A 25,231-nucleotide genomic window follows, 5' to 3' on the forward strand; every position below is an offset into this window, starting at 1 on the left:
TGCCGTAGCCGCGTGCGCTGCACCGCCCCCGCCCCGGCTGTGGCCCGCCCAACGGCTGGCGGCAGCCCGAGGGGAGCGGCGCTGGTGGTGGTGCTGGAGCAGCGGCGATGTAAGTGCCGGGCTGCGGGGGAGCGTGCAGCGCCGGCCGGCCGCTCTCGGTGCACGGCGCCAACCCCTCCCCGCGAGCGTGGGGCCGGGGGGGGCGAGCAGGGCCGTGGCCCGGCACGTGGGCCTGAGGGTGCGGGGCGGGGGCGCTGGCGGCCGGGCCGGGCCCCCGGTGCCCCGTGGGCCTTGGGCGGCCAGCGACCCTCCCACCCCTAGCCTTGCAGACTGAGTTATTTCCTTCTCGCTTTGGTCCGCCTCTTCCCCCCCCCCCCCCCGGTTGTTTGTTTTTTTGCCTGCGTTTTTTGACCCTTATCTCTCCCAAACACACCGGGTAGCTTTGCTTTCGGCTTGCGAGGGACTTCACTTCTGCTTCTTGCGCTGCAGCGTTGGGGTGGTGAGCATTGCGGACGAGTGTTTATAGCCCTCTATCCCCCGCCCCCCCGCCGGCTTTAAAACAGGGGTTCCTTTGGTACCTCTAGTTATGAGTAAATCATAATAAGGAAAGCCACTGTCTGCTCATTCTGCTGTATGTCGCTGTTTTAGGTGTTCAAAATAACTGTAAAATCTGCGTTAATACTTAATAGGTTTTTTGGGGGGTGAGGCTGAAACCTAAGCTTTGGTTTTCATTAAATGAGAATGTCAGAAAAATGACATTTACTCATTTCTGTTACTTCTTAGGGTTTCCTAACTTCTGTGCTTAAAAAGAATCTGAAACTTATCAAAAATTTCTTTACAGATCTTTTTGTGGGAAAGTATTTGATGGTTAGGTTGTATGAGCCATATCTTGCAGACTCATACTACATGCGGTGTGTTCTTAATTATAGTTATTGCTAAAATTATACTTGAACAGTTTCTTGACCTAATTTATGTTGCTGTTTTTGCCTTTCTCTTCTAATCCTTATCATATTCTTACTGACATAGCCCATATCCTTCACCTGGATCTACAGCAGCAGACCTCTGCTCTCAGTAGATATCTCTAACTTTAGATACCTAGCTTCTGGAGGTTGGCTTGGACTGCTCACTTTAGGCTCCCTGTATGAGGAAGAAACATGCACCTGTAGAGTTCAGTTCGTTTTTTGTTTTTTAAATGCTTATTTTAGGGTGGGAAGAATGGCCCTTTAGAGCCATGGGATTGTCTCCCTCCATTGACATGAGGGAACTTAGACAACTAGATATCTAACTTCTTAGACAACTAAAGTTAGGTGAGGTAGGTCCTATTGGAGCTGTATGCATACAAAAGTCTGTCCTCCCTAAGATTCTTGTGCATTTTTGTATGTTGTTAAAAATGTTTGTGATGCTCCATTTCATGTAAGCATAGGTAACTTAAAATTTAGAAAAGTGATCTTGCAAAGCAGATTCGTGCAAACAATCTTTGGCACCGATATAGAGTCAGATGAAGCAGCTTATGCAAATTCCACTGTCTGCTGAAATTGTCTTGTAGGGTTATGACTTGTATTGTATGTTGTTTAGAGGTGGCTAATAGAGTATAAAAAGCAGCAGCTGTTTGGTTGTAAATTACAATTTACTGAAGGATTGCCAAAATATGTAATCAACTTGATGGCCAGAAGTACTAAACCCTTCATAGAACTGCCCTGTTTCGTGAAGATAAAATTCTCGTCTGGTGCTACTCCATGTTAGGAGCCCAAACATACAGATGCATTTGGTGACATATTAGAAGGCCAGCAAACTAAGGTTATGTTGGCTAGGAGGACAGTCCTGTGTAGTAGGTGTGTCGGGGATTTGTTTTTTTGAATCTTTATTTTTAGATATAATTTGTTTTTCTTAAAAAAAAAAAAAAAAAAAAAAAAAAAAGGAGGGAGGATATAAATCAAGGAAGGAGTTTTAGGGTAAGATTAGTGCAGTGGGAATGAAGAGTTGCTATGAATTCTCAGGGAGCGTGGGTCATTAGGGCCATTGCACTGTGTCCTAGTTCACAGTACAAGAGAGCCTTTTCTTCATTTTCCTTTTTGGCTTCCTTCCTGCTGATTTTAGCTTGTCATTCTTAGGGCCTGTCAATACAGAAAAATAGACTGGGACAATTGTATTAGAATTAACTGTTCTGAAATGTCTCTCCCTGTGGAGTTTCTATTGTGAAATATATGTGATTCTTTTTTTTTCTCTGATATTATTATTTTGCTTTAGAAGTACACAGTATTTCCAAACAAAACTTGTTAGCATTCCTGAATAACAGCATGTCCTGTTGAGTGGCTGTTACAGAATATTTCTCCTACAATAGCTCCTCTGAATTCATTTCCTTGTGTAGTCAAGAGCTTGGACCTGTATATTGCTTACAAGTTATTTCACATATCTCTATTCAAGAAAGTGATGCATGTATAGGCTGCTCAGTGCTCAAACCTGTAGAAAGCTGGAAGATGTTAGCTGTGTGGAAAATCTTTGCAGATATTAAAAACAAAGAAGACTGTTGAGCATGTGTGTGATGGGTTTTTTTTTTCTCCTAAAGGCATATAATTTGGGCAGATATATCCCTGATACAAAGTCCCCTGCATCCCTGCCAAATTTCAAGTCTGCTCTTTAAAACAAAGCTGTTCAAATGCTTCCAGATTTTGTTTGCATGGCCAAATAACTTTTTTCTTGTCTTCAGAACCACCTGAAACAGTTTTATTTTTTATTTTATACCTATCTATGTCTCTGTATATAAAAATTTCAGCCAATATGGGGTAAGACCCAAAACTTTCAGACCAGTCCCAAAATAAAGTTTGTAAAACTGTATCAACTGGAGGTAGGTTCTTTATTAGGGTTGCTTAAAGCTTCCCAATATAGGAAGGCTGACTGCACCATCTGTTAAAACATTAATAATGCTGTAAGTTGTTAGGAAAGGAAACTTGCACATTGGCAGGAAGATCTAAAGTGAGAGTTCTGGGATGCAGGACTCCAGTACTGCTGGGATATTCTTCAGGTTACGTTTTTAATATTGTTGACAGAACTTCTTTGTGTTCTCCCAAACACGTGGCTTATGTGCCATAGGCGTGCATGATCCAGATTCCTCTCATTTTGACATAGGTTCTATGGTTCTAATTGTTCAAGAAAGGAGTTATGCAAAATAAAATATCTGAATTTCAGTGCTGCAAATAATGAACGTGGAGGGTGCTGTTAATGCAGAGTTGGTATTTATTCTTCCGTATGTTTTCACTCCCTCAGTGTCTTAAATGAACTTCAAAAATCTAAATCTAAAAATGTTTTTAACGTTTAACATTGAAGCCATTGCACTATACAGCTGTTTGCTGCAAAGAGTTACTCATTTCATTAAAGCTCTAAGAAACCAGGTCTATGTTCACTCTCTCTTCCCTCTCCCTTCCCCCCCCCCCCCCCCCCACCATTTTCCATTGGAAGTTGAAACAAAATCCCTATTCTTCAGGAGATACAAATTTTTTTGCAAGTTAGTACAGGATTTCCAACTTTGGCTGAAAGTTTATGGCAGTTTGTCCAAAAAAGTTGCCCCATACCATCTGTATTGGCACCACTCTGTTCCCTGTAGGCTCAGTAGCAGCTTGCCAAGTTCACTTGCCCAGCTAGCTCTGGCATGTTGGACTCCAAGCTGACTTTTTGTCAGAAGCCTTCCTGGGAGGAAGGGCTTCACAGTAAAGCTTGCACACCTCTTGAAACTGATGTCACCAAGCTGCCTTCATTCCTGTTTGAATGGCCTCACCTGAATAAGTGTATATAGTGCATAAGTCGCAGTCCTGCAAATGTACTGTGGACTGTCTTTTTCACTCCATTTTACTGAAATGAAGAAAGATGGTTGTAATGGTGATGGCTAGGCAGTCAGCTGGACCAGTTGTAATATAAAGCTGAAGTCAAGCATCAGCCTTAACTTCACTGGTGTAAGTGCGGGCAGAAGATAAGTAGTCTTAAAAACTCTACTGTTTGACTACAATGACTTATTTAAAAAAATATGATTCCCATAGTTGTACGCAATTATACAAGTTTAAGAGAGTTTTGTGCCACTTTAACTGCATCTACTCATGAGCCTGTATTTGGTAGATTAATAAAAAAAATCACATACCTAAACATTGTCATAAAGCTAGCTTAACTTTCAGGCTTGTAGCCAGGGCCTGTGAAATCTTGTGGAATCCTACTGAGGTGGGATTTTGCTTCAGTTGCTGCTCCCTTTCCAAAACACCCCTCTCTGGTTTACTCCCATTTCAACACTGCTGGTGCTTTGCAGGCTCCATCATTATTACAGTGGCAGATGTTATTCAGTGGATATTTCAGATGAGCTTGCTCTTTCTTTGAGTTGTGTGAAGTGAACTGGAAAATCTCTAAGAGAACTACTCAGCATATAATAGTCTGCATGCTCATAAGTCTCAGAATCGGGACCATAATTTATGCAATTAACTCTTGTTCATCATGAAATGCAAAATTTAAGGTTCCCAGGATAATACCAGGTCTACAGCACTGAGTGTTTTTTACATTTATTTTATATTTAACATCACAGAGTTGGCTCCTATGTCTGTCAAAAATAATAGCAGATGAAGACAAAAGCTTTTTAACTTAAAGGCCAATATTTCATACTTGAGCCCTAGATTCACCCCTCAAATTCACCAGCATGATTTCTCTAATATGTAGAGCTTAACTCTCATGTCTTGACTTTTGGTAAGTGCAACTGTGCAGTCTTAATTTTAGCATTTATGCTTGATTATTTTCAAGAGGAGGAGTCCTATTAGGTTATACTTGTAAATGCACAGATGTTCTTGCACCTCTGAAACATGTTGTGAGGTTATTTTGCAATTTGTATGTTTTCTGTCAGAACCAGTTCTCTACCTTAGGAAAGTTAACCCAAGTTTTAGCTGGAAATTTATCTTAGATGATGTCAAAGGATTTAGAGACAATTTAGGAGCTATAGCTCAAATAGGAGAAAGGGCCTAGAGGTATTTCTGAGCTCTGTGAGAATCTCCCTCCCACCTGCTTAGTTTTCAAGCCAGTGTGTTAGATTTCCTGGGCTTTGACCTGAGTGCATTTTGGAATATAAATCTCAAAACCTTTTAATTAAATGTGTGACTAAGTAATCACCCAGTTTTAAAGTACACCATTTAGGGATGAGCGGATTTCTGTTTAAATTAGGGGGAAGCCCAGCTGCTTCTTTTTAGCTTTCCAGAAAATTGCCTGAAAAGCTGCATGTTGCTGACACAGTATTGCTTATAAGTTGGTGCATTTTTTGCAGTATATCCTTCAGATTTACAATTTTAAATTGTAATAGCTTCTTAGAAATTGTATTTTACATTAAGCCTTGGTGGGAGGGCTTGTTTTGACATCTGTGCTTCAATTTTAAGTGTGGTATCAGTCAGGTCTGTTTCTGTTATGAAAGACCTGCTTGTGCATGTCATAGGGTTTAGGGGTGCTATTTTTGTGCTTGGAGAAGACTCTGTTTTTATTGAATAAAAATGTCAGGAAGTATTTTCCTTGAACTTTGTACATTGATCTTCAGATGGAAGGAAAAATTTATTTGGGGGCCTTTTTAAAAAACGTTTTTAATGTTTCAAGTGTTATCTTGAGTTGTTTTTGTTTTCTTTTTTGGCTCTCATTCTTTTTATTTTAATTTAAAAATATGAAAATATGTTACTGGAATGTTTTCTGTTGAACCAAAGCACTGCATCTATTTCTTCAAGCCAACGAGAAATGGAATTTATTTCTGTTTGTGAAAGAGCCTCATGTGGCATTTGAGAGGGGTTGTTGATGAGGAAACAGTCTTTATCTAGTTGTTGGAGGGATTGGTTTTTTTATTAAGAACTTTTTTATATTAACTTCTGAGCTCTGTGGAGTTCCCTCATGTTTCCTCACACATATGCAATTTCTCATCCAAATTGCATGGTTCAAAAATACTCCCTTTTTTACACTGAAACATCTAAACCATTTGCTGTTTTGTCTGTGACCCCACAGGTCAGAATCTGTTCCAGTACCCCTTCCATTAGCTTACATTATCCAAAACTATACCTTTCCATTGCTAAGCTCACTGTACTGAATCCATAATGGACTTGGACATTAAATCAAAAGTTTTACAGTTAAAAACATTTATTGTATGCATTGTTATAAAAAATAAGAAGTTGCACATCTCTGACAATTCTGTCTTTAATAAGGGTATTTAGTACAGCTTGTTAATCTTTGGCTAGTGTTGTCTTCTATTTCTGGTTCTTCTTGCACCATTTCCATAGTAGAAAATTTTTTAGTCTTTAGGAATCATTTGGGCACAGTGCTAACACTGAGCTGTGCTGCATGGAACATTAGTCAAGACAGCTACTCTTGCTCGCTCCCCACAGTTTGTAAGAAACTGTTACCAAAGGATCACCCAAATAAGACTAGGTTTAGTTTCTGGGGCTGTATATGTAAAAACCTTTGGGTTTGATGTTGTTTCAGATTACACATCTTTTTTTTTTTTTTTTTCCTCTCTCTTTTGCAGGGCGGATTACTGGAAATCTCAGCCAAAAAAGTTCTGCGATTACTGCAAGTGCTGGATAGCAGACAACAGACCTGTAGGATGATCTACCATATTACCTTAATGATTCTGAGATGCCAGGAATTTGAATTGCAAGCTTTTAAAATCACTTTTGATACTAGTCTATTGATGCATGAAATAAATTGTTTCAAAATGTCTTTGTAATACTTACCTGTGATATTTAAAACAGGTTAAATGAGAAACAGATGTCTGCACACAAGATGGTCTATACTATTCTCTTTGGCAGTAAAAGATGAGAACTGAAATATCTAATCCTGCCTTTTCCTCAGGTTCTGTAACTTAACATTTGATCTTTCTTGAAATGTTGTCTGTCCACAAACTTTAAAAGATCTGCATGAGCTTATTCCTAGCCTTAGTATGCAAACAGAAAGCATAACTTGGCATGTGTGCTGTTTATAGGTAGGCCTGGTACAGCTAGTGCTCTAAGCGTTTAAAGGAGGTTTCTTTCATTTCACATAGCTCACAGAAATGTGATGGGGGATTGTTACCTTGTTACTGGGTTGTAGAAAGGTATGTACAATTAGATACCTACAGTTTGGAAGCACAAGGGAAAGTTAATCATTTTAGGTCTCTTTCAGTAGTCAGTGAAGAGAAATATTCATTGTGAGGGATTTGGGTAACCTATAAGCCTGTCTTTGAATGAGATAAATCATCCTCTGGAATTCTCTTTCTCTGCAAAGAAATTCTACTGTCACTAACTCAGGTTTAGACATTAGCTTTTGAACATTTAGATTAGCTCAGATGTTTATTGTGTGAACCATATTAGGACATCAACTGTTGTACCTGTAGAGCTTCTGAACTCCTTGCAGTTTCTACTAGTTCCAGTCTTTCTGGCAGCTTTTGGCTTGCAGACTGTCCTGTTTTTCTTAGTTACCTCTCTCCCATTCTCCTTTTTCTGCCCTCTATCTCAGATTTTATGGACCTGCAGACTAGTTTAAGTTCATGGTATCATTGTGGGGCGTAGCATAATCTAATTAAGGACCATAGTAATATTTGGAATGTTAAATAAATCACATGTTTTTTGAAAGCTTGCAGGAAAAATAACAGAGCGAGCTTAAAAGTATTTTCAAAATTCAAAAAGGTTACATTTAGGCTTGTTCAACTAAGTTTATTTTAACTAAATTTTAACTAACTATAACTAATTAAAATTGTGTCATATGTATTTTATTTTTCTTGTTTTGAAGAGCATTGAATTTCATGAAAGAGGAAAGAATCATAAAGAAAATGTGACAAAAAGAATTAGTGAGGTAACACAAACATCTAGTTTTCACAAATACATATTTTTTTAATCTCTTTCATCGTCAGACTTGTTTAATCTTTTTTGGTTTTTGCTTTTTGTTTTTGTAGATTAAAAAGAAAAGCTTGGAGAAAGCAAAAGAAGAAGAAAACATGTCAAAAGAATTTGCAGCAATGGAGGAAGCTGCAATGAAAGCATATCAAGAAGATTTGAAAAGGCTTGGAGTTAAGCCAGGTAGTTCATATAGCTGCCAAAGAATTAAAGACAGAATTGAAAGAATATTGAATAGGAATGTTTTTTCTTAAATTAGGTTTTAGGAACATAAGACTTTTAGGCCTCCAGGACAGTGTTTGCGCATTAAAAAAAATGGAGCCTTCAATTTGCCTGTGGTGGAAATTGCAGTACAGAATGGTGTCCTCTGCCCATGGAACAATCCAATTTGGAGTAGAAAATTAAACAATGTAATAAGAAAAAAATACTCTGTAGTTTGCACTTGCAGGCAGCACTGCAGCTTCCTTTAGTTAATTGTATATTTCACTTCTGCCAGTGGAGACAAAGTTCTTACCAAATAGGAGAGCTTGGACGCCACTACTATTAAACAGTGGAGCTTTGAATCTCCTACTCAGCTTGCAGTTCAGCAAGTACCTTTGTTCTGTCAGTGTGAAGACACATCCTTTTTTTTAAAAAAAAAAAGTTCATAGTTTCAAGCTCCTGGGGAAGCCATCTTCTTCGTAACTCTTAGTTTCCTTCTTTTTGTTATTCAGAATTCACGAGCCCTTGTGGTTTTTTCTTCATGTTATTCATCTTTTGATATCTGGACTTTCTCACAGAACTATTGTATTACTAAAATGCAAGGTTCTTTTAATATCTATTTCAGTTTACCTGCTGTGCGTGTGATGCTATGAGTGAAAATACTTCTAAGAACAAAATTTCCTCTTTGTTGTTGCTGTTACACAAGAGGGACTAGTATGTAAATTCAGATTATTAATCTTTTTTTAAAAGGGAGTATCATTTTCTTTAAGACGATGTAGGTCCCAGTTCGACACAGAGTAAAACACAGAGTAATACAGTGGAAATTAAAGGAAAGAAAGAAAAGAAAGAAAAGAAGGAAAAGAAGGAAAAGAAAAAAAAGACACCTCAAGATACCTCAAGGCCACCAAAACCTGAAAAGGAGGAGTGGGTACAAGGATTTTCCCCTGAGGGCTACACATATTACTACAACACAACCACAGGAGGTAAAAACTAGTGAGAAGCAAATGCAGACATAGTTCTTGTATATAAATGGGAAGCAACTACCCGCATTTCTTTACTCTTTTGCTGTATCAGTTGTGGATTAATAATTAAGATGTTAAAAATTAGCTGGAATTTTGATATTAAACATTCAAGACATATGCATCCAGAACTTAAGACTGTTCTTGCTTTTTATTAGTAAGTTAATAATGGGAGAACTCAGTAATAGATGTTCCTGGAAATTTTTAGCCTCTCAAAGGTTAAATATAGAAGAGAGAGGTATGTTGTTTCCAAAGAACTTTTCTTATCAGGAATATGACTTAAAATTGTCAATATACTTGGCCATCAGCTGTGTCCAAGTAAAAGAGAGTAGACACTCTGATGGTTATGGGTTATTGTCTGATTTTTTTCCACCTTTACAGGACTTATCTGACTTGCTTCTGTCGAGGAGCAGTGTGTTATGATCTATTTAAGGTGTAAAAGAAATCCTCTATTATTATTAGATGTAAATGTTACAAACTGTTTCTTATAAATTTAAAGACTGACATTAGTGTTTGCCTTAATCTTTCCTCATACAATATAATTTCCAAAAGTAAAAATCTCATGGTTTAATTTCTTCTGGCTAAAGCAACCATTAACAAAAAAATATTTCTTGTACCAAAAGTCTAGTATCTGTGTATCAGCCATAATTTAATAGAGACTGGCAAGTGATTAGTCCCAGTAGAACCACCCGTAATTTTGACACTTTGGTTTATTGTCCCATGGGAGTGAAAATACCATGCTTTGATCAAGGTTGATTTATTTTCTGATGAAGCATATCTGTATTACTTGTTTGTATGTGCACAGACGTCCAAGTCTCATCCTTTAGATCTCTTCTTCTAAACAACATTAAAAATGAACAGAAGTAAGCAATGGATGAAATATGTTTTTGTTTTTAAGAATCACAGTGGGAGAAACCTAGAGGATTCCAAGACAGCTCTCAAAACTCTAAGACGGTAATCATACGCTCTTATTTTTTCTTTGTTCTCATAACCACTTATCAGAAATAAGCTAAGCGATTTGCAAGTCTGTCTTTTGTGACTACAAAATATGGATTGTTTGCTCTTAGTAAACTTAAGAAAATAAAACATAACTTGACTGTATAGAATTATTTACTATATAGTTGATTACAACTGAAATTCTACTACATAAATCTTTGTTTTAACCACTTAATTTATCAAGGGAAGAGAAGTGATAGTATTTTTGCAGAATATACTTTTTTGATTGTTCATCTCATAAAATTGAAAGCTTTCAGGAAACTTTGAATAAATTCTGTTCAGCCTTTTGTGAATAAAATGTAATTTAAAAAATTAAATCTTCCACATTTGAAATACTTGATCCTCCTTTATCTTTCTCTAGTCCCTTTCACCTTGTAATTCTAATGTCTCAGCCATCACTTTCTCAGAACAGAGTTCCTGCTGGACTTTGTTATACTGGTCTTATTTTCATGCTGGCATTATCATGTCAGCCTCTCCTGTTAGAGTAAATTGATGGAATATGAGCATTGGTGAGACGTCAGATCTAGACCTTTGCTCATGAGTTTCTTCTGCACTACAGTGACATAGAAATTCCTAACACTTAAAAGAAAATCTTCCTGTTTGACCAGTCCTCACTGAAGAATAGTTGCTTTTTGTATGTGTGAAGGAGTGCACATTTGTGTATTTGTGTTATGTTATATTATAACACATCCCCAAGCACTGTTTGAAAAACATTGAGATTGCGTTGTCAAATATTCAAAAGAATTAAGAGTGCCTATTTTCTTGTGCAATTACTTTAGGATGCAGTTATGTAATAATTTGCCTTTTCTGTAGGTTCCTTCATGGAACCTATGTACAAGCAACCTTCTAGCATTTTACATTATTTTCTCTAATTAAGGCATAGGCAAACTTGCTAAATGGTCCAAAGACAAAATGGTTTTTATTACTACTACTACTATTATTATTATTATTATTAGGCTTTCCTCTGATATTTATCATTTTGGAAGTTCAGTGCTTCAAAACATTAAAAATACTATTTTTACAATGGTCCTGGGGAGTGAGGTTATGTTTTTCCCCATTTTGAAAACAGGCATCACAGGTACAGTATGATTTAAAGTCAGTGTTGCCCACTAATTTTAGATTTGTTGTTAGTGATCAAAAAAGTCTGGCTTTTTCATAATGCCTGACATTTTGTAGCTCTATATTGTTTTTCTTTAGCCTGAGAAAGTAGCCTTTGCTTAGATTATTTACAGTCATAGGAGAAACTGGTTATGATTATGTATATTTTTAGGCAATTGAATCAATTTACAAATTGTACATAGAGTCCCCTGTCTTTATTCTGGATCTTGTTAAGACAATGTCTATCTCAAAAAATGCAGGCTTTTTTCCAGCGAGTGTTCATTCCCAAGAGACTGCACACTTTATATCAGAGCTACCCAACCACATGCTGCTCTAGCTTTCTGATTCCTTTCTCCTGTGGTTTTACACAGCTTTTTAACCAATACTTCAAATTTATCTCTTCAGTCTAGGAGCAGCTTTGCAGTATATTTATGCAGTATCACTGCTGTCTTCCAGTGGAGGAGGTGGTCCTGTGACTTGTGGGCCTTGGTGCATATTTGACCAGTTAGTGAACTAGTTCACAGACTGTGAGGACATCAGAGTTTAGGGTAGTGCTTTGTAGCCTTGGTTCCTTGAATTAGCTTACTGGGGAGTTAGAGGAATGCCAGTGCAGGGAAAGAAGATGAAAGAGAGAAGGAGCTCCCTTCTTGGCAGCATTTTGAAGTTAGGTCATCTCGGCAGTATCATAAATGCACACCTTCTGGCTCGGATATCTCTCTTACACCACATGGTCATGTTTTGCCATTCCTCCCTCACCCCGATCTTTGACTTTGTGGTGTCTTTAGTTATTTGAGCTGTTGCTAGAAAGGGGCATTTGATTGGTCCCTCATTTAGCCTGAACTAAAGGTATTGGGAATATCCAGCTCTCTAACAAGACTGTCGTTGTCCTTGGCTGACATTAAAGGGCATGCTTGCAATATGTAGTTCAAGTCAGATTCATTGTCCCTTCTTGTTTTATAGCACATTAGCTTGCTCCTCAGACTTCACAAAAGGTTGATAGAACACAGTAATGAAAAAGCATGTCGAAGACCACATATGACTTCAGTTAGATTGACTTCATGCCTGTTAGCATTTATATAGTAGGATGCTTGGCATGTCTAATGTCAAGTATCTGCTGAGAACCTCTAAGAACCAGATCTGAAATGCTCATGATCTATCTTTAACAAAAACAATAGGCTGTACTTAAGGAGAGTCCGTTGTCCTCTTTCCAATTAAATGAAATAGATTTTCCTTTTGCTTTTCTTGTTGAAGCTAGCACATTCAAACTTTTGAGAACAAAACCTGGAGGACAGTTGCTCACTGAAGGTTTTCTTGCTTTTCCATTCTCTGAACTGACTGGTGTAATTTCTCTATTTATATAAATAACTTTCTGTGGAGCACATGTGAGAACTTTAACTTCTGATTTTGTTGAGTTTTAAAAAGACAACACAGTTTTACTAGAGTATTAAGTAAATGCACAGGTGTGTGTATGCAGGAGCATATATACTTATGTGTGTGTGTATATATACACACACACACACACAGACATGTATTAATGGAAAAATAACATATGGTGAAGCTGATATTTCTCTTGCATCAAAGTTTTGTCCTATATCAGGAAGTGGGCAGTATTGGAACTTAAGGAGCAGTGAAATAGTTGTGTATGTAAGTGTTGGTGAAATCAGATCCTTGAGGAAGTTCTCAAGTTTTGTGAACCACTAATGATTATCTAGCTGTGGATGATTTTACAAAACATTTTTGTTTTAATTATGCATCCACAAAGACATACCAGCAACTTCTGCCCAATATCATATGTATGTATTAAACAAGTAAGAAAAATGAGTGCTTTGTTGAAATCAATGTTTTTCCAAATCAAGCAAATTCATTGGTATACATTCCTCCAAAGTCTGATTCTTAACCAGTTTTGGTGAAGTCCTGTTTTAGAATAAATTTTAGAAGATTTTTTTTGTTTGCTTGTAGTGTTTATTGATACTGGTTTTCTGTAGCTCTCACAAAACCCTGTCTTCTGGAGAATTTTTTTTCTCAATCTCTACTTAGGACAAGAAACAGAAAAGGAAATAATTTAAGGTGTGAATACTTTGGAAAACCAAAAATTTGTAAAATAATGGACTATATCATAATTTGAACCATATGGCAACCTGAACTACACTGACTCTGTTTGGAAAAAAAAAATGTGTATATGTTGTGTTTGTGGTACTTAGCGTTAGGCAGTCTGTATTCAATTGCATTTGAGTCAAAAGGAATATTTTCTAACGCCTTTAGGGGTCCAAGTTTCAATCAAGCTTTAAAACAGTAAAATTATCATGAATGAGAAATACTCAGAGGATGAATATTGTTATATTCTGTAAGTGATGCTTTGACTGATCCTTAAAACTCTTTTTTTTTTTTTTTAATTAACATCTGTATGTCTTTCTCAGGCAGCAGAGTGGGTAGAAGGTGTCACCGAAGATGGTCATACCTACTACTATAACACACAAACAGGAGGTAGGGAGAGTCTTTTCCAGTTCAGCTCAGTTTTAGAAGGAGGAATTTTCAACTCTGCATTTTGCTTTGCAAGTGAACTGTGTTTTAATGCCATTTTAAAGTTTTGTATTTTTTAAGTGATTACATTAGTTGAAATATACTTCTTGCTTAAGTCAGTGCTGGCTTTTGGCTGTGTTTACAGTATGTATACACTTGTGCTTCATAGGTTTTTTACACACTCAACTTATAACATAAAATATGGATTCTTCATTTATACAAACAGGATTTTATTTTGACAGCTATAGAGAGTTGAGAAAGAATCTCCATGGTTTTATCCTTTTTTCTGAAATAGCACTGATAAGAGAGGCCAGGAGTCAGACCCTCTACTTCTTTTCGCCCACTTTTTTTTTTTTTCTACAGGGGGAACTTTGTGGTAATTCCCCCGGAACAGGCATCTGTTCTCTAAATCTGGCTGACTCATGCAAGATTGATGATGCTTCTCTGGAGAGCCAGTGGTTTTATGCCAGCCATGGGTTTTCTTTCTGCTGCTGGGTGTGAATTGACATTCCTAATGATGCCAAAAATAGAAGAAAAAAATACTCCATTTTTCAACATGTTACTTCCCTAACCAAATCATCTGTGATTTGTTCTTTTGAAAGGGAAATGAGATGCTGGATATTTTTAAAGTTGCCTTCCAAATTCAGACATGTTTTATGCCTTTAGTTGTATTTCTTTTTAAAGTTCTTTGTGGACATGTGATATGAAGAATGTTTTTCAGATCAACATATTTGGTAATATTTGAGCTTATGAGATTTTGAAGTTGCAACAGTGATCTTGTATTTTTATATAGTTATAGGTGTTTGGGAAATGCTTGAAAACTGCTTGTTAATTCTGTTACACTAATCCCATTCTCTGAAGAAAAGAGAAATTGTTAACCAAGGAGAATATTTATAGTGTCTAATCTCAGGCATGCAATTTAGGAGACTGGTATCTCCAGGCTAAATTCTAGCTCTGGGTCACTCTGGAAGGCTTACTCCATTGACTATGTGGGACACCTAGGAAAATGAGCCTTCTCAGTTAATAGCCTGAAGTGAGATGACACGAGTACCCTTCACAGACTGTTTTGTTAGTTCAGAGCCACTCACTGCCTGTACCTTGCACCTTCACTTCTCCAAGATACATTTAGAAGCATACCTGTTAATATTTTCAACTAGGGATATCTTTGGAAATGCATAAAATAATGGGAAAGATAGTTGTTTTATTACATTTGAAAGCTTACAATTTATTAAAAGTTGATATACTTTTACTTTCTTATTACTAACAACAGTTTTAAGACCACTGAGTCAACTTTAAAATTAATAAATATAGATATTTCCTCTCAGTGTGTCTTCTGGAATACTACTTTTAATTGCAAATGAGGTCATGCCCTATAGATATTTTTGGATCTTTTCAGATGAATGTTTTTATTTCCTTATTTACTTGACTACTCCTTGATTAGAATCCTAATATTACTGAGCCAAGAAGCACAGGGAAGGGGTTACTCTGTCCTGAGAGTTAAGAGGCTCACAGTTAGGGTTCTTATGTTCTCCTTTCTTTGTAATCAGTAGACAGATCAAATCAAACAGGCACCTCCAGAGGGCAAATCATCTGTCCTGTTTTAGGATGAGATGGAAGCATAGTCTTCTAGTTAGCTATGTATTATCTTTTTCTTAAGCACTAATTATAACAAGCTTTATCAAAAGTGAAGTCAACTGCCATGAGAATATTTCTGCTGGGAAGTAAGGTGTTACCTTTCTGATTAAGTTTATAGAAGAGAAAAAAAAAAAAGGCATGCTGAACAAAGGCAAAAGCCTTGTGCTAAATTATTTGCTGTATTTTTGCATAAGGCAGCACCGCTACTGGAAGATAATGTCATCAGAGCAATAGTAGATCAGAATTAGAAATATAAATAATGTGGTTATCCAAATATCTTCAACAGTATCCACTTGGGAGAAACCTGATGGTTTTGTTTCATCTTCAAATGACAACAGTCAACGTGACAAGCATTCTGAAGAGCTTACAGAAACAGATTCCAAAGCATCTGAATCAGACTCTGAAAAGGAAGATAGTGAAAGTGAAGAGCAAAGTACAGAAATAAATTTCAAGGTAAGTTGTATCTTCAGATCTATTTCATGTACAGTATTCATTTTTTAGCATAAGATGACTTTGTCTTTTACCTCTTACAATATGCTATATACTCATTGTAATTAGGTTAAACCTTATGACTGAAAATAAAAGTTTGCACTTGTTTGAAGAGTAAAATTAATCTTTATTCAATTATTTGGCACATTGATAGCACTGTTCCAGGATACAGAGTATGGTCTTTCAGCCTGCCAAAAGTGTGATGTTCTCTGAGAAAGGGCACTGTGACCCCTGAAATAAGCCACAAAATGGTTTGAGTTTCAGTGTGAGGTTATGACTTTCAACCTTCACTGGTAAATGTGACTGCCCAGAGTCACATTCATGGACTCTGGGCAGAATCCTTAATTTAAAAAACAGTGGCAGCACAGAACCTGTATCAGTTAGATATTTTTGTCTTCAAATCTAAAAGTTAAGATAAAGGCTCTAATTATGGCTCTTGTTGGGCCAAATGTTTTTTGGAACTGGTAGTCCAGAACAAGGACAGTCCAGAGACAGTTTAAATATAAAATGTATATAGACAGATGTAAATTCTAAAATATGTATTTTTGTTTCACTGTGCATCATTCTAAAGTATTAACAGGTACTTGTTAGCTGTAAAGGGCATGTGTATGTGTGCATGCAGAAAGCTGATATGGTATGTTTCACCTCTTCTTTTTTTTTTTTTTTTTTTTTTTAGCATGTTAAGCTTTGTTTTTAAGTTTGTATTGGCTACTTCTTGCTGTCATCAGCCATGATAGATGGGACTTCCCAGCTTTAATTTTTTCTAATATTTAAGATTTTTTTCAACTGTGTATGTGATGGAAGCTCAAGGAGAAAAACATTAAGATTTTATTACAATATTAAATTTATTGTTTCAAGTTTTCCTTAGTTGAAAAGTATAAATAGTAGATAATTATAAATAAAAGATGTAAAATAAAGCTACATTGTGTTTTTATTTAGGCTTTTTTGCTTAAGGTGGGTTTTTTCCTCTTTAGAGGAAAGGAGATAATGGTGAAGAAACAGAGGAAAAGAAATCTTCCAAAGCTAAGAAGTTAGGCCCAATAGGTCAGTGGCGAGAAGTTAAGCCTGAAGAAGCTGTTGATAAAGAGGAGACTACCTCAGTTTCCCAAGAAACCTCCAGTGACATATCTAAGAAGACCAACCCTTTTGGAAACTGGGAAGCAATTAAAAAAGAGGAAGAAGATACCTCGTAAGTGTCTGTTTTCCATAGGTATTTTCATAATGTTTATTTCCAGAGTCCTTGTTTTCAAGAGCTGAAGCTTTTGTTTCTGACTTCTGACAGAATGAGCATAGCAGTTATTGGGAATGTACTCCAAATACAATTTGTACCTAGGCGATTATTTTAAGGAATATCTTTGCATGGAGGATGGTGATGCCAATTTGTTTTTAGTGAAAAGTGCATTATAAGTACAAAATAAACTTTGGCGCATTAGTGGATTGGTGCCATCCATGATTTTTTTCAGAGGCTGAGTGTTAATTACGTAAATGTAGTTATTCTAAGCTTATGTTCCTTAGCATCATCTCCTTCAAAAATATGGTTCGGCTGCCTCAGAAGTTCTTGTGTCTGCTTCTTAAACTGCTTCCAGGCTGGGAACGGCATAGGCAGCTTTCTCAGGGTCTGTAGCTTCTAGGCTAAATTTTGTTTCTTTCTGATAAATGGTTGGTTGGGGTAAGTCTACATGGAGTTCAAGGTCTGTCTTGACTATCCCATGCTGGGGCCAATCTTCTAGGACCAGCAGCATCTTGATCATGCTTTATTAGCATTTATTTGAATTCCTTCCCAGTAGGATCAATAGTTGTTGACATAATGAGTGTGCTTTGTTAGACTCCAAGCAAGTTCTAGCTCAGCCCAGTTTGTATGGCTAAGCTAGTTTCACAGGCACTGAGTTATTTCACAATTTGTGGTTCTGTACTAGCTCTAACTGCTCACCTGAAGGGCATAGCCCTTTATCACAGCAATTTTTTTTTTTGTCTAACTTCCAAGAAGGCTTCTGGCTGAACTCCTGTTTATCTTGCTCCCTAATTTGTATCTCCAAAATAAAGTTAAGCAGAAAGAAAATAAAAAATAAAATCTGCTTCAACTTTTTCTGCTGTCACTATGGATAAGTGCCCACTGCTCTCATAACCTGGTAGGAGAAGCTTTCTAGAATGCATTGGGGAATATGCCTGAACCACAAGAGTCTCAAAGAGCTGGCATAATCAAGGCAATATTTATGATGATTTAGGTTATCACCCATCTTTGGAAGACACTGCTCCTTCCCTAAACTAGCCCGTACAACATCTTTATCTTTTGAGTGTACTAGGCAGTGTGCTGGAGTCTGACATGGATTCAGATACCTTTGAATGAGAAATACCTAGTTATTTAGGTACTTAAAAATTCAAGCCAGGTTAGGGTAAAATGCAAATGGATGTATTTCTTATAGCACCCCAAACAGACAGCACAGTTACAAGCGTTTACAAAAGATTTAAATAAGAAGATGAAAGAAAAAATGTGTAATCCGTTTATGCCAACATTAAATGTGGAAGTTGTCTCTCTCCCATGTCCAACTGATTTGCTGCGGATGTTTTCCTGACACGCATCTGATCAGGACTTGTTATTTTATTTACTTTTATTTTTACTACATAGTCTATGCATGAGATGGCTCCTTTTCTTCTGAAGCATGCTGTCTTTTTTAGACAGTTTCCTGTTACAGTGTGCTCCAGGAGTCTGAAGAAATTTTGGAAGAGGGAGATCAGCCTTTCCCATCATACTCACCCCATTCTGCAGTATTTATTTAGTTCTAAATTCTTCAGTAGATACAGTTTTGACACTCTTGAGACTAAATTTAGCACTGATATACTTCATTGGAGATATAAATGTCATACGTGATCAGCTGCTGTATTCAACCAGTTAACCACTTCTTGGCTCCAGAGCTGATAAATTCTCCGTTCAGTGATTTGGAATGCACTGTCCAATGAAAAATGCTTTCAGCTGCTGAATCTTACATATCAGTCTGTACACAGGCTTGATATACATAAACACATAACAGGGACAAATGCAGTTGTTCACAATTTACTTTTGATTGAGACCAGAAATAGTGCTAACCACTTTCAGGAGGTTGACCTTTTAGGGATACTGCAACAGTCACATTTTCTTGACTTGCAGTCATTCTCATGGCTCTTGTTTGGGTGCTTGAGCTTATCTATGTCTTCCTTGAAGCACAGTACCTGAAATCGGGTACAATACACCAGCTAACATCAGACCAACACTGAGTAGTGCACAAGGATTTCCGGAATGAAGTGTATTGCTTTGCAATAGTGTAGTTCTGGTGTGATTTGTGACAGGCTTGTGATCTCCTAGATCGTTTTCTGCTGACTGTTCAGTTGTTCTCCATCTTATGTTTGTACCACAGGTTATACATTTAGATTAGAGTGTTTTGCTGTTGATCCCCTTAAACTGATTGGTAATTTTTAGATAATGTCTTTGTCAAGATCAGTGTTAGCTGTGATCCTGACCTCCAAAGCTGTCTCTCCCAACTTAGGTCACTGGCTGATTTGGTAAGCCAATTTCCTATTCTGTCATGTAGAACATTAACTGAAGTATTGAATAACAGACCTGTGATGGACACCTGAGGAAACCTACTCAGTAGCATTTCGGCATTGAACTATTGCTAATTGCTCACTGATGACAGTCTTTCAACATTCTTAATTTACAAATATGCAGTGCTGTTGGCTTTTATAGGACTATTTACATGATCAGTAGTTGGACCATGCTATAAGCCCATCACAGAATTGACGTCTCAGGTTTTTACTTTACACACAGAACAAATTAAGCACATGTTTTTCGCTTGATCCTAGTCATGCTGGTGATCTTGGCTAGAAAACTTTGTAACCTGCTCATGTGTTTTCATAGGAGTTTTTCAAAGCTGCTTTGACAATTAAATATGGATGTTACTGGCTGCAATAGGCAGCGTTGGTTTTCTCCATGTAGATTAACCCCTCTGCCTTTTTTTACTCTCTTTTCACAGTGAAAAAGTGGACCTGGAGCTTCCTAGTACAGAGAGTGACAATCTACTGCCTCCAGTGCTAGAAGTTCCAGAAGATGCCAGAGTGATATTTAAAGAGAAGACAGTTACCTCTCTTGGAGACCTGTCAGAAGGGGTGCCAACATTTAAAAAGAGAAAATTTGAAAATGGAAAATCTAGAAACTTAAGACAGAGACTAAGTGATCAGTAATATTTAACAAATTATTTTAGATTCTGTTTAAGCTAGAGAGAATCAAAAGTTTAATATTTTAAACAGGCTTTTATAAAGAAAAAGTTGGTTAGAAATTAAGGATTTATAGCTATTAAAACATATGTGAGTTGTAATATTTTTTTAATTTTATTTTGATGTGATTGCTTTTGGAATGGAAGGTTGTGTTATATTACTTATGCAGTATTGTAAATACATTTATTTTTTATTTTAACCATGCCATCTAAGTTCAATTTGCTCAGTGTATGCTGTTTTAAATACATCATGTAAGGTTTTTTACTCCTTTTCTAAGTACGTGAGAATGTAGTCATCTGTAACTTGGTAAAAATGGTACAAACCTTTTACTTTTGCACAAGAACTGGATCAATGGCAGGTACTAGAAAGTACTACCAGCCCCCAAGATTGTTTATGTGGAGTAGTTTCCAAGCTAATGAGTAGAAATACTGTGCTTACTAACCTTTGGCTCATCGCTTGCAAAACAGTAGGTAGCGAGAGTTCTAACTTTTCAAATAGATAATTTGAAAGCTATTTTTAGGGGAGCTGGTCACATCAGTGCGATGCGTTTCAAATGACATTCTAAAAGAAATTACTTGTGTGCATTCATGATAAATGTATTAGAATTCTGCAGAAGATTTAAACCTGATGAATTTTAACTTCTAATAGCAGCACCAGAACAACCTCTGCTGGAATAGATTTTTCTGTGCTTTCTTCCCATTGTATATTGCTTTGTTGTCATCTCTACTTGAATTTTTCTTTCTTTTTGCACATTAAGTTTTCTTTCTTTGGTCTTGATTTCTTTTTGTCTCCCTCCCTGTAAAAAAAAAAAAAAAAAAAAAAAAAAAAAAAAGAATTGCATGACGATTCCATGAAAAAGTATTCCAAAGGTCTAGCCCTGCTATAGCATACAGCATCCTTTTTGAGGCTGATGTTTTTGTCCGTTGGTAAGATGGATGCATTAAATAGTTGCAGACAGTGTCAGCTGGCTGTTCATAACAGCTGAAAGGAGCTAAGCATATTGAAGCTCCATCATTCCCAGTACCATAGGAGAGGAGAAGGAGCAATGAACAAATAATGCCGATGGCTGAACTGTCCAAGATGCAGTGCTTGGCAGTTGAAAATTCACAATGTAAATGCTTAAACATTTTCTCGAGGATAGTAGGTTTGATTTCTTCATCTGGTGGGACTGGTCTGCATTTAGCACCATCAAAGTTTCATTGTCTGCCTAAGAAGACAAATGGTGGGCCAGAAAGGTTCAAATCATGAATCCATTCAAAAATATATCTCCGTTTTAACGCTCACAGTGCCTTGTTCAGGAAAGTCTCGGTCAAAAATAGTGCAGTTAAAAGATTTCTCAGAGTCCAGCTACAGCAAAATATACTTGGTAACTGCTGAGCTTGAACTTCACTGAGAAAATGACTGTTAATGTGTCAGGTCAGCTGGGGAAAGAGTGCAGAACTGGGATTCTGGTTTATCATGTATTACGAAAGAGCTGAGGTCTTTTTTTTTTTTTTTTTTTTTTTTTTTTTTTTTTTTTAATTCTGTGACACTTTCTGTGCAGGCAGAGGAGAATTAGGTATTGAATTTAATCCTATGTGTTTCTTGGGCTTCTTCATCAAGGTTGTATTCTTCTGAATTTTGTTCTGAGAAATTTGAAAGTTTTCTTTGGTATCTAGCTCTGGTTTATCATTTAGAGGTGCAGGGCACTAGATGCTCTCATGGTCGTAGATGAAGCAGTAAGTGTGTTTGCTCCACATTAATATAATGCAAAAGCCTCATATGCAAGGCTAGAAGAGAAATCTACCCTACTCCTGGAGAGATGCTGTCACATACTGTTTTCATGAAATTATTAAGCACTTTCTTAAAAACAGCTTTTGGGGTTTTGTTCTTAGTGTTATTTGAACCTCATTACTCTAGCATAAGGGAACCTCCTCCTAGTTTCTAGCCTGCATGTGTCTGTGACCAGTTTACACTCATTTATTCCCAATTTACACAAGTATTGCCCTTGAGCTAAAGTAGCTTTCCTTCCTCTTGAGTCCATCATGGCTTTTTTTGTTGTTTTGGGGAGGGGGGTTGTGAATCAAATAAAGTATCTTTCTGTGGTAGGATCTTTGTTACCCTGCCAGCACTTTACTTTTCATTCATTCCAGTCTGAATCTGTCCAGGCTCTATATTTGAAAAAGATTAAGGCCATGCATGATGTCACTAATACTTCCTTAGCGTATTGGAAATAACTCTTGGTACATCCTTGAACCACATTTGCTTTCACATGACTGCATCGTGCTGTCTGCTCTGGGCGCCCTGTGATTTACCAATACAGCTAGCTCTTTCTGCTTCTTTGCCATTGCCAACTGCTGAGATTGCAGCTGATCATGCTCTCATTTAAAGAACAAAAATTTTTCTATGACCTTGTGTTTTGTACTGCTGTACTCGTTCCATTTCTGTTACTCCGGGCCTCAAGTATATTCATTTCTCTATGATTTCTATAGAATGTTTTTATTATTTACTTGCTCTCTTCTTTCTTTTTTTTTTTATGGTAGGCTCTGCTTATGTTTAACATCCTCTGAGGAAGTAGTCTTTCTTTTTTAGTGAAAGTCTGAAAATACAAGCATCTTTCTTTAAAAATGTTTTGTCACATTGAAGTGGTTATAGACAGTGATTTAAGATACCTGTAACTAAATTGCTTAACCAGATGTTTAAAAACATCTGAAAATAAATGAAAGTTTGCTTTAAAACTGGTTTCCTTGAGGACCTGCTGTTAGTTGTAATATGAACTAAAGGCATTTGTAAAGTACTGTGTATAACAAGTAAATCAAAACAATTATTTCCTTTGCATTAGGAAAAAAAGAGTAAATATTTTCTTTGTTAACTCCTAGTAAAGTTGAGTTAAATATCACAAGCTTGTTTTTGTTGATGTGACTTCTAAAGCCTGGATTTCACAGGAAATACAGCACTTTACTCCCCATTAACTCTGAAAAACAGCCTGGAGAGGAACCAGCTTATTGTTGGTTGTCAGTTATAAACTACAATAAGGGGCAGTTGAGAGAAATTTGATACTTACAAAGCCACTGTTTAATTTTGTGTCATGCTGTCTTACTATTTCCTTATTGTGTATCTAAATCAAGTATTTTCCCTTATATACAAAAATATTGTCTTGTGTAAAAATTAAGGCAGACGCTGGTGTTCAGGACATCTGTTCTGCACAAATCACTCTCCCTTTTATGCTGTCTCTGCAAAATCTCCTGCCTTTACAATTTACCATAGGAATCTACTAGGTGGTGCAGTAGTTATGGTCCTTACAGTCTGACCTTTTGTTAGAGTGCACTGGAGTTGGAGAAGAGAGCGTTTCTTTCACTGTTTTGGAAGAACAGTGTTTTGTTTTCTGTCTAATCCATTTTCCATCATGCAGTGTGTTTTGGTCTGCTTACCTGCTTTTATTGCAAGCTTCTTGGATGAGGACTACATTCTTCTTGGTTTTATATGCTGTCATAAGACATTATTAGTGTTATCAGAAGGATAGTAGGAGAGAGAAAGAGGTAGAGAGGGAGTCATTGCAATTTCTGCCCATGATTTCTTCTGTGTGATACTGGGCAAGTCACTTTACTGCTCTGCATTTTTATTTCCCTGTATCGTCTTTTATCTGTCCTGTCTGTTTAGAGAGAAAGCTTCACAGTGCAGGACTCTCTATTTTTTGTGTGTTTTACATCAAGGCCTGCCTGGACTTGCTGGTGTATCCAGAAGCAATCATATGGCATATACTAAAGATGATAATGATTTTGTTTGACTTGTTTTTTCATAGTGACAGGAGCTGTGCAGAGACGACGTACTCAATTTGACCCAGGTTATAAAACGTCCTTGTTCCTGTTTGAGCTAAGCCAAATCTTAACGCTTCACCTGTGAATTTGTAGACTGAGTACATACTTTCCAATTGGGGAAAGTTTGTTTTTATTTGACCCTCATGAAGAAAACCTGTGCTGCAAGATCATCCAATCCCAATATTCAGACTCAGAAGATGGGAGGGCTGGTCATGATATAGATCTGAGTTAAATTCTGTACCTGTGCACATATAAAAGAATTTCTTGGTTTTTTTCTCCTGGAAAAAAAATACTATCTCAGTGCACATTTTGGCATCTCAGAAAAGGAGTAAAAAAAATATTAAATACTGCTTGGTTTCCTTGATTTGCTTTTTGAGTTGAGCATCTCCCCTTGTTAGTACTTTTATTATTATTGGTGTCTTCCTCAAACTGTCTTCCTTCAGTATTCTTATATATGCAAATCTACATATCACCGTTGTGCTGCATTTCTAGTATACACCTTCACCTTATCCCTGGCTCTACTGAGATCTGAAAGCTTCATGTTCTCTTATGCCAGCTACTATGTCTCCATATCCCAGCTTATGCAGAGTGCTTCTGCTGCTGTTTCATGCTCTGAAGAAGTATGACCTCGCCTATTTTCAAACAACACTCAAGCAATTTCAAGACTGACTAGACATGCTCTTTTGATTTTCTCCATAATTTGCTTTCTTGAAACAGATTTCCTTCTATTACTCATACAGGATTTGAAGCCTTTAAGTCCTTTCCCTTGTTGGTCCAAAAGCTGTCTGTATAACCCCTGCTGTTTGCTGTTGCAATCCTTTGTTTCTGTCCCATCAGCCATATCCCTTCAGTCTCTTTTGTATCTACCTCTTGAGTCCTCTCATCTTCTACCTGCTATTTAACTTAGAAATTGTGTTATCCATTTGTGTGATTAACGAATCTAGCTTTGTGAAATGTTTTGGGATATAGCTTGAATAAAAGTTTCTGTACAAAGAAAGAAAACAATATTGCACATCGTTATCTGAACAGGGCTGAATTTGTCCAATAAGATTCCCAGAGAATGTCAGCGGGTTTGGCTTTATCTGTAAACGTAGAACTATACGAAGATAATGTTAAAAAAACCCAACAGGCAACATTATACAGGCCATCTGCTAATGACAGTGAATTTTAATTGATTGTTTAACTGAAGATAATAGTGAAGAACAATGGAGTTGTTCAAAACAACTTGTTTTTATCTATAAGTATTGTCTGCAAAGTTAAACAGCTGTTTTCTCTTTAACAAATTCTCAGTTCCTATTACAGAATACTGCCAGCTCTTGGAGTTTATATGAAAATACTGAATAAAGCTTACATTCAAACAGTC

The 25,231-nt window shown here is 36.9% G+C and overlaps 1 protein-coding gene across 5 annotated transcripts; it reads left to right on the plus strand.

Moving 5' to 3' along the window:
* Positions 1–28: 28 nt before the first annotated feature.
* Positions 29–25,231, plus strand: WBP4 (WW domain binding protein 4). Of its 5 annotated transcripts, none has more exons than XM_064504812.1 (11): positions 370–499; positions 6,521–6,593; positions 6,747–6,846; positions 7,762–7,824; positions 7,925–8,048; positions 8,837–9,049; positions 9,984–10,039; positions 13,597–13,663; positions 15,621–15,787; positions 16,798–17,012; positions 19,831–25,231. In XM_064504812.1, exons 5-11 carry the CDS (start codon positions 7,967–7,969, stop codon positions 20,036–20,038), a joined length of 1,008 nt encoding a protein of 335 aa, XP_064360882.1. In that variant the 5' UTR covers positions 370–499; positions 6,521–6,593; positions 6,747–6,846; positions 7,762–7,824; positions 7,925–7,966; the 3' UTR covers positions 20,039–25,231. The 5 variants fall into 5 exon arrangements, with proteins under 5 accessions (XP_025954970.1, XP_064360882.1, XP_064360881.1 ...); XM_064504813.1 differs by lacking the exon at positions 370–499 and adding an exon at positions 614–631; XM_026099185.2 differs by lacking the exons at positions 370–499; positions 6,747–6,846 and adding an exon at positions 29–109.

Source organism: Dromaius novaehollandiae, chromosome 1, assembly GCF_036370855.1.
Source record: "Dromaius novaehollandiae isolate bDroNov1 chromosome 1, bDroNov1.hap1, whole genome shotgun sequence".
NCBI lineage: Eukaryota > Metazoa > Chordata > Aves > Casuariiformes > Dromaiidae > Dromaius > Dromaius novaehollandiae.

Bases quoted from the DNA above. Each gene is read 5' to 3' on its own strand.
- WBP4 (XM_026099185.2), top strand. The intron at 6,594-7,761 runs GTAGGATGATCT...CTTGTTTTGAAG, and splicing joins GGATAGCAGACAACAGACCT to AGCATTGAATTTCATGAAAG. The intron at 10,040-13,596 runs GTAATCATACGC...TGTCTTTCTCAG, and splicing joins GCTCTCAAAACTCTAAGACG to GCAGCAGAGTGGGTAGAAGG.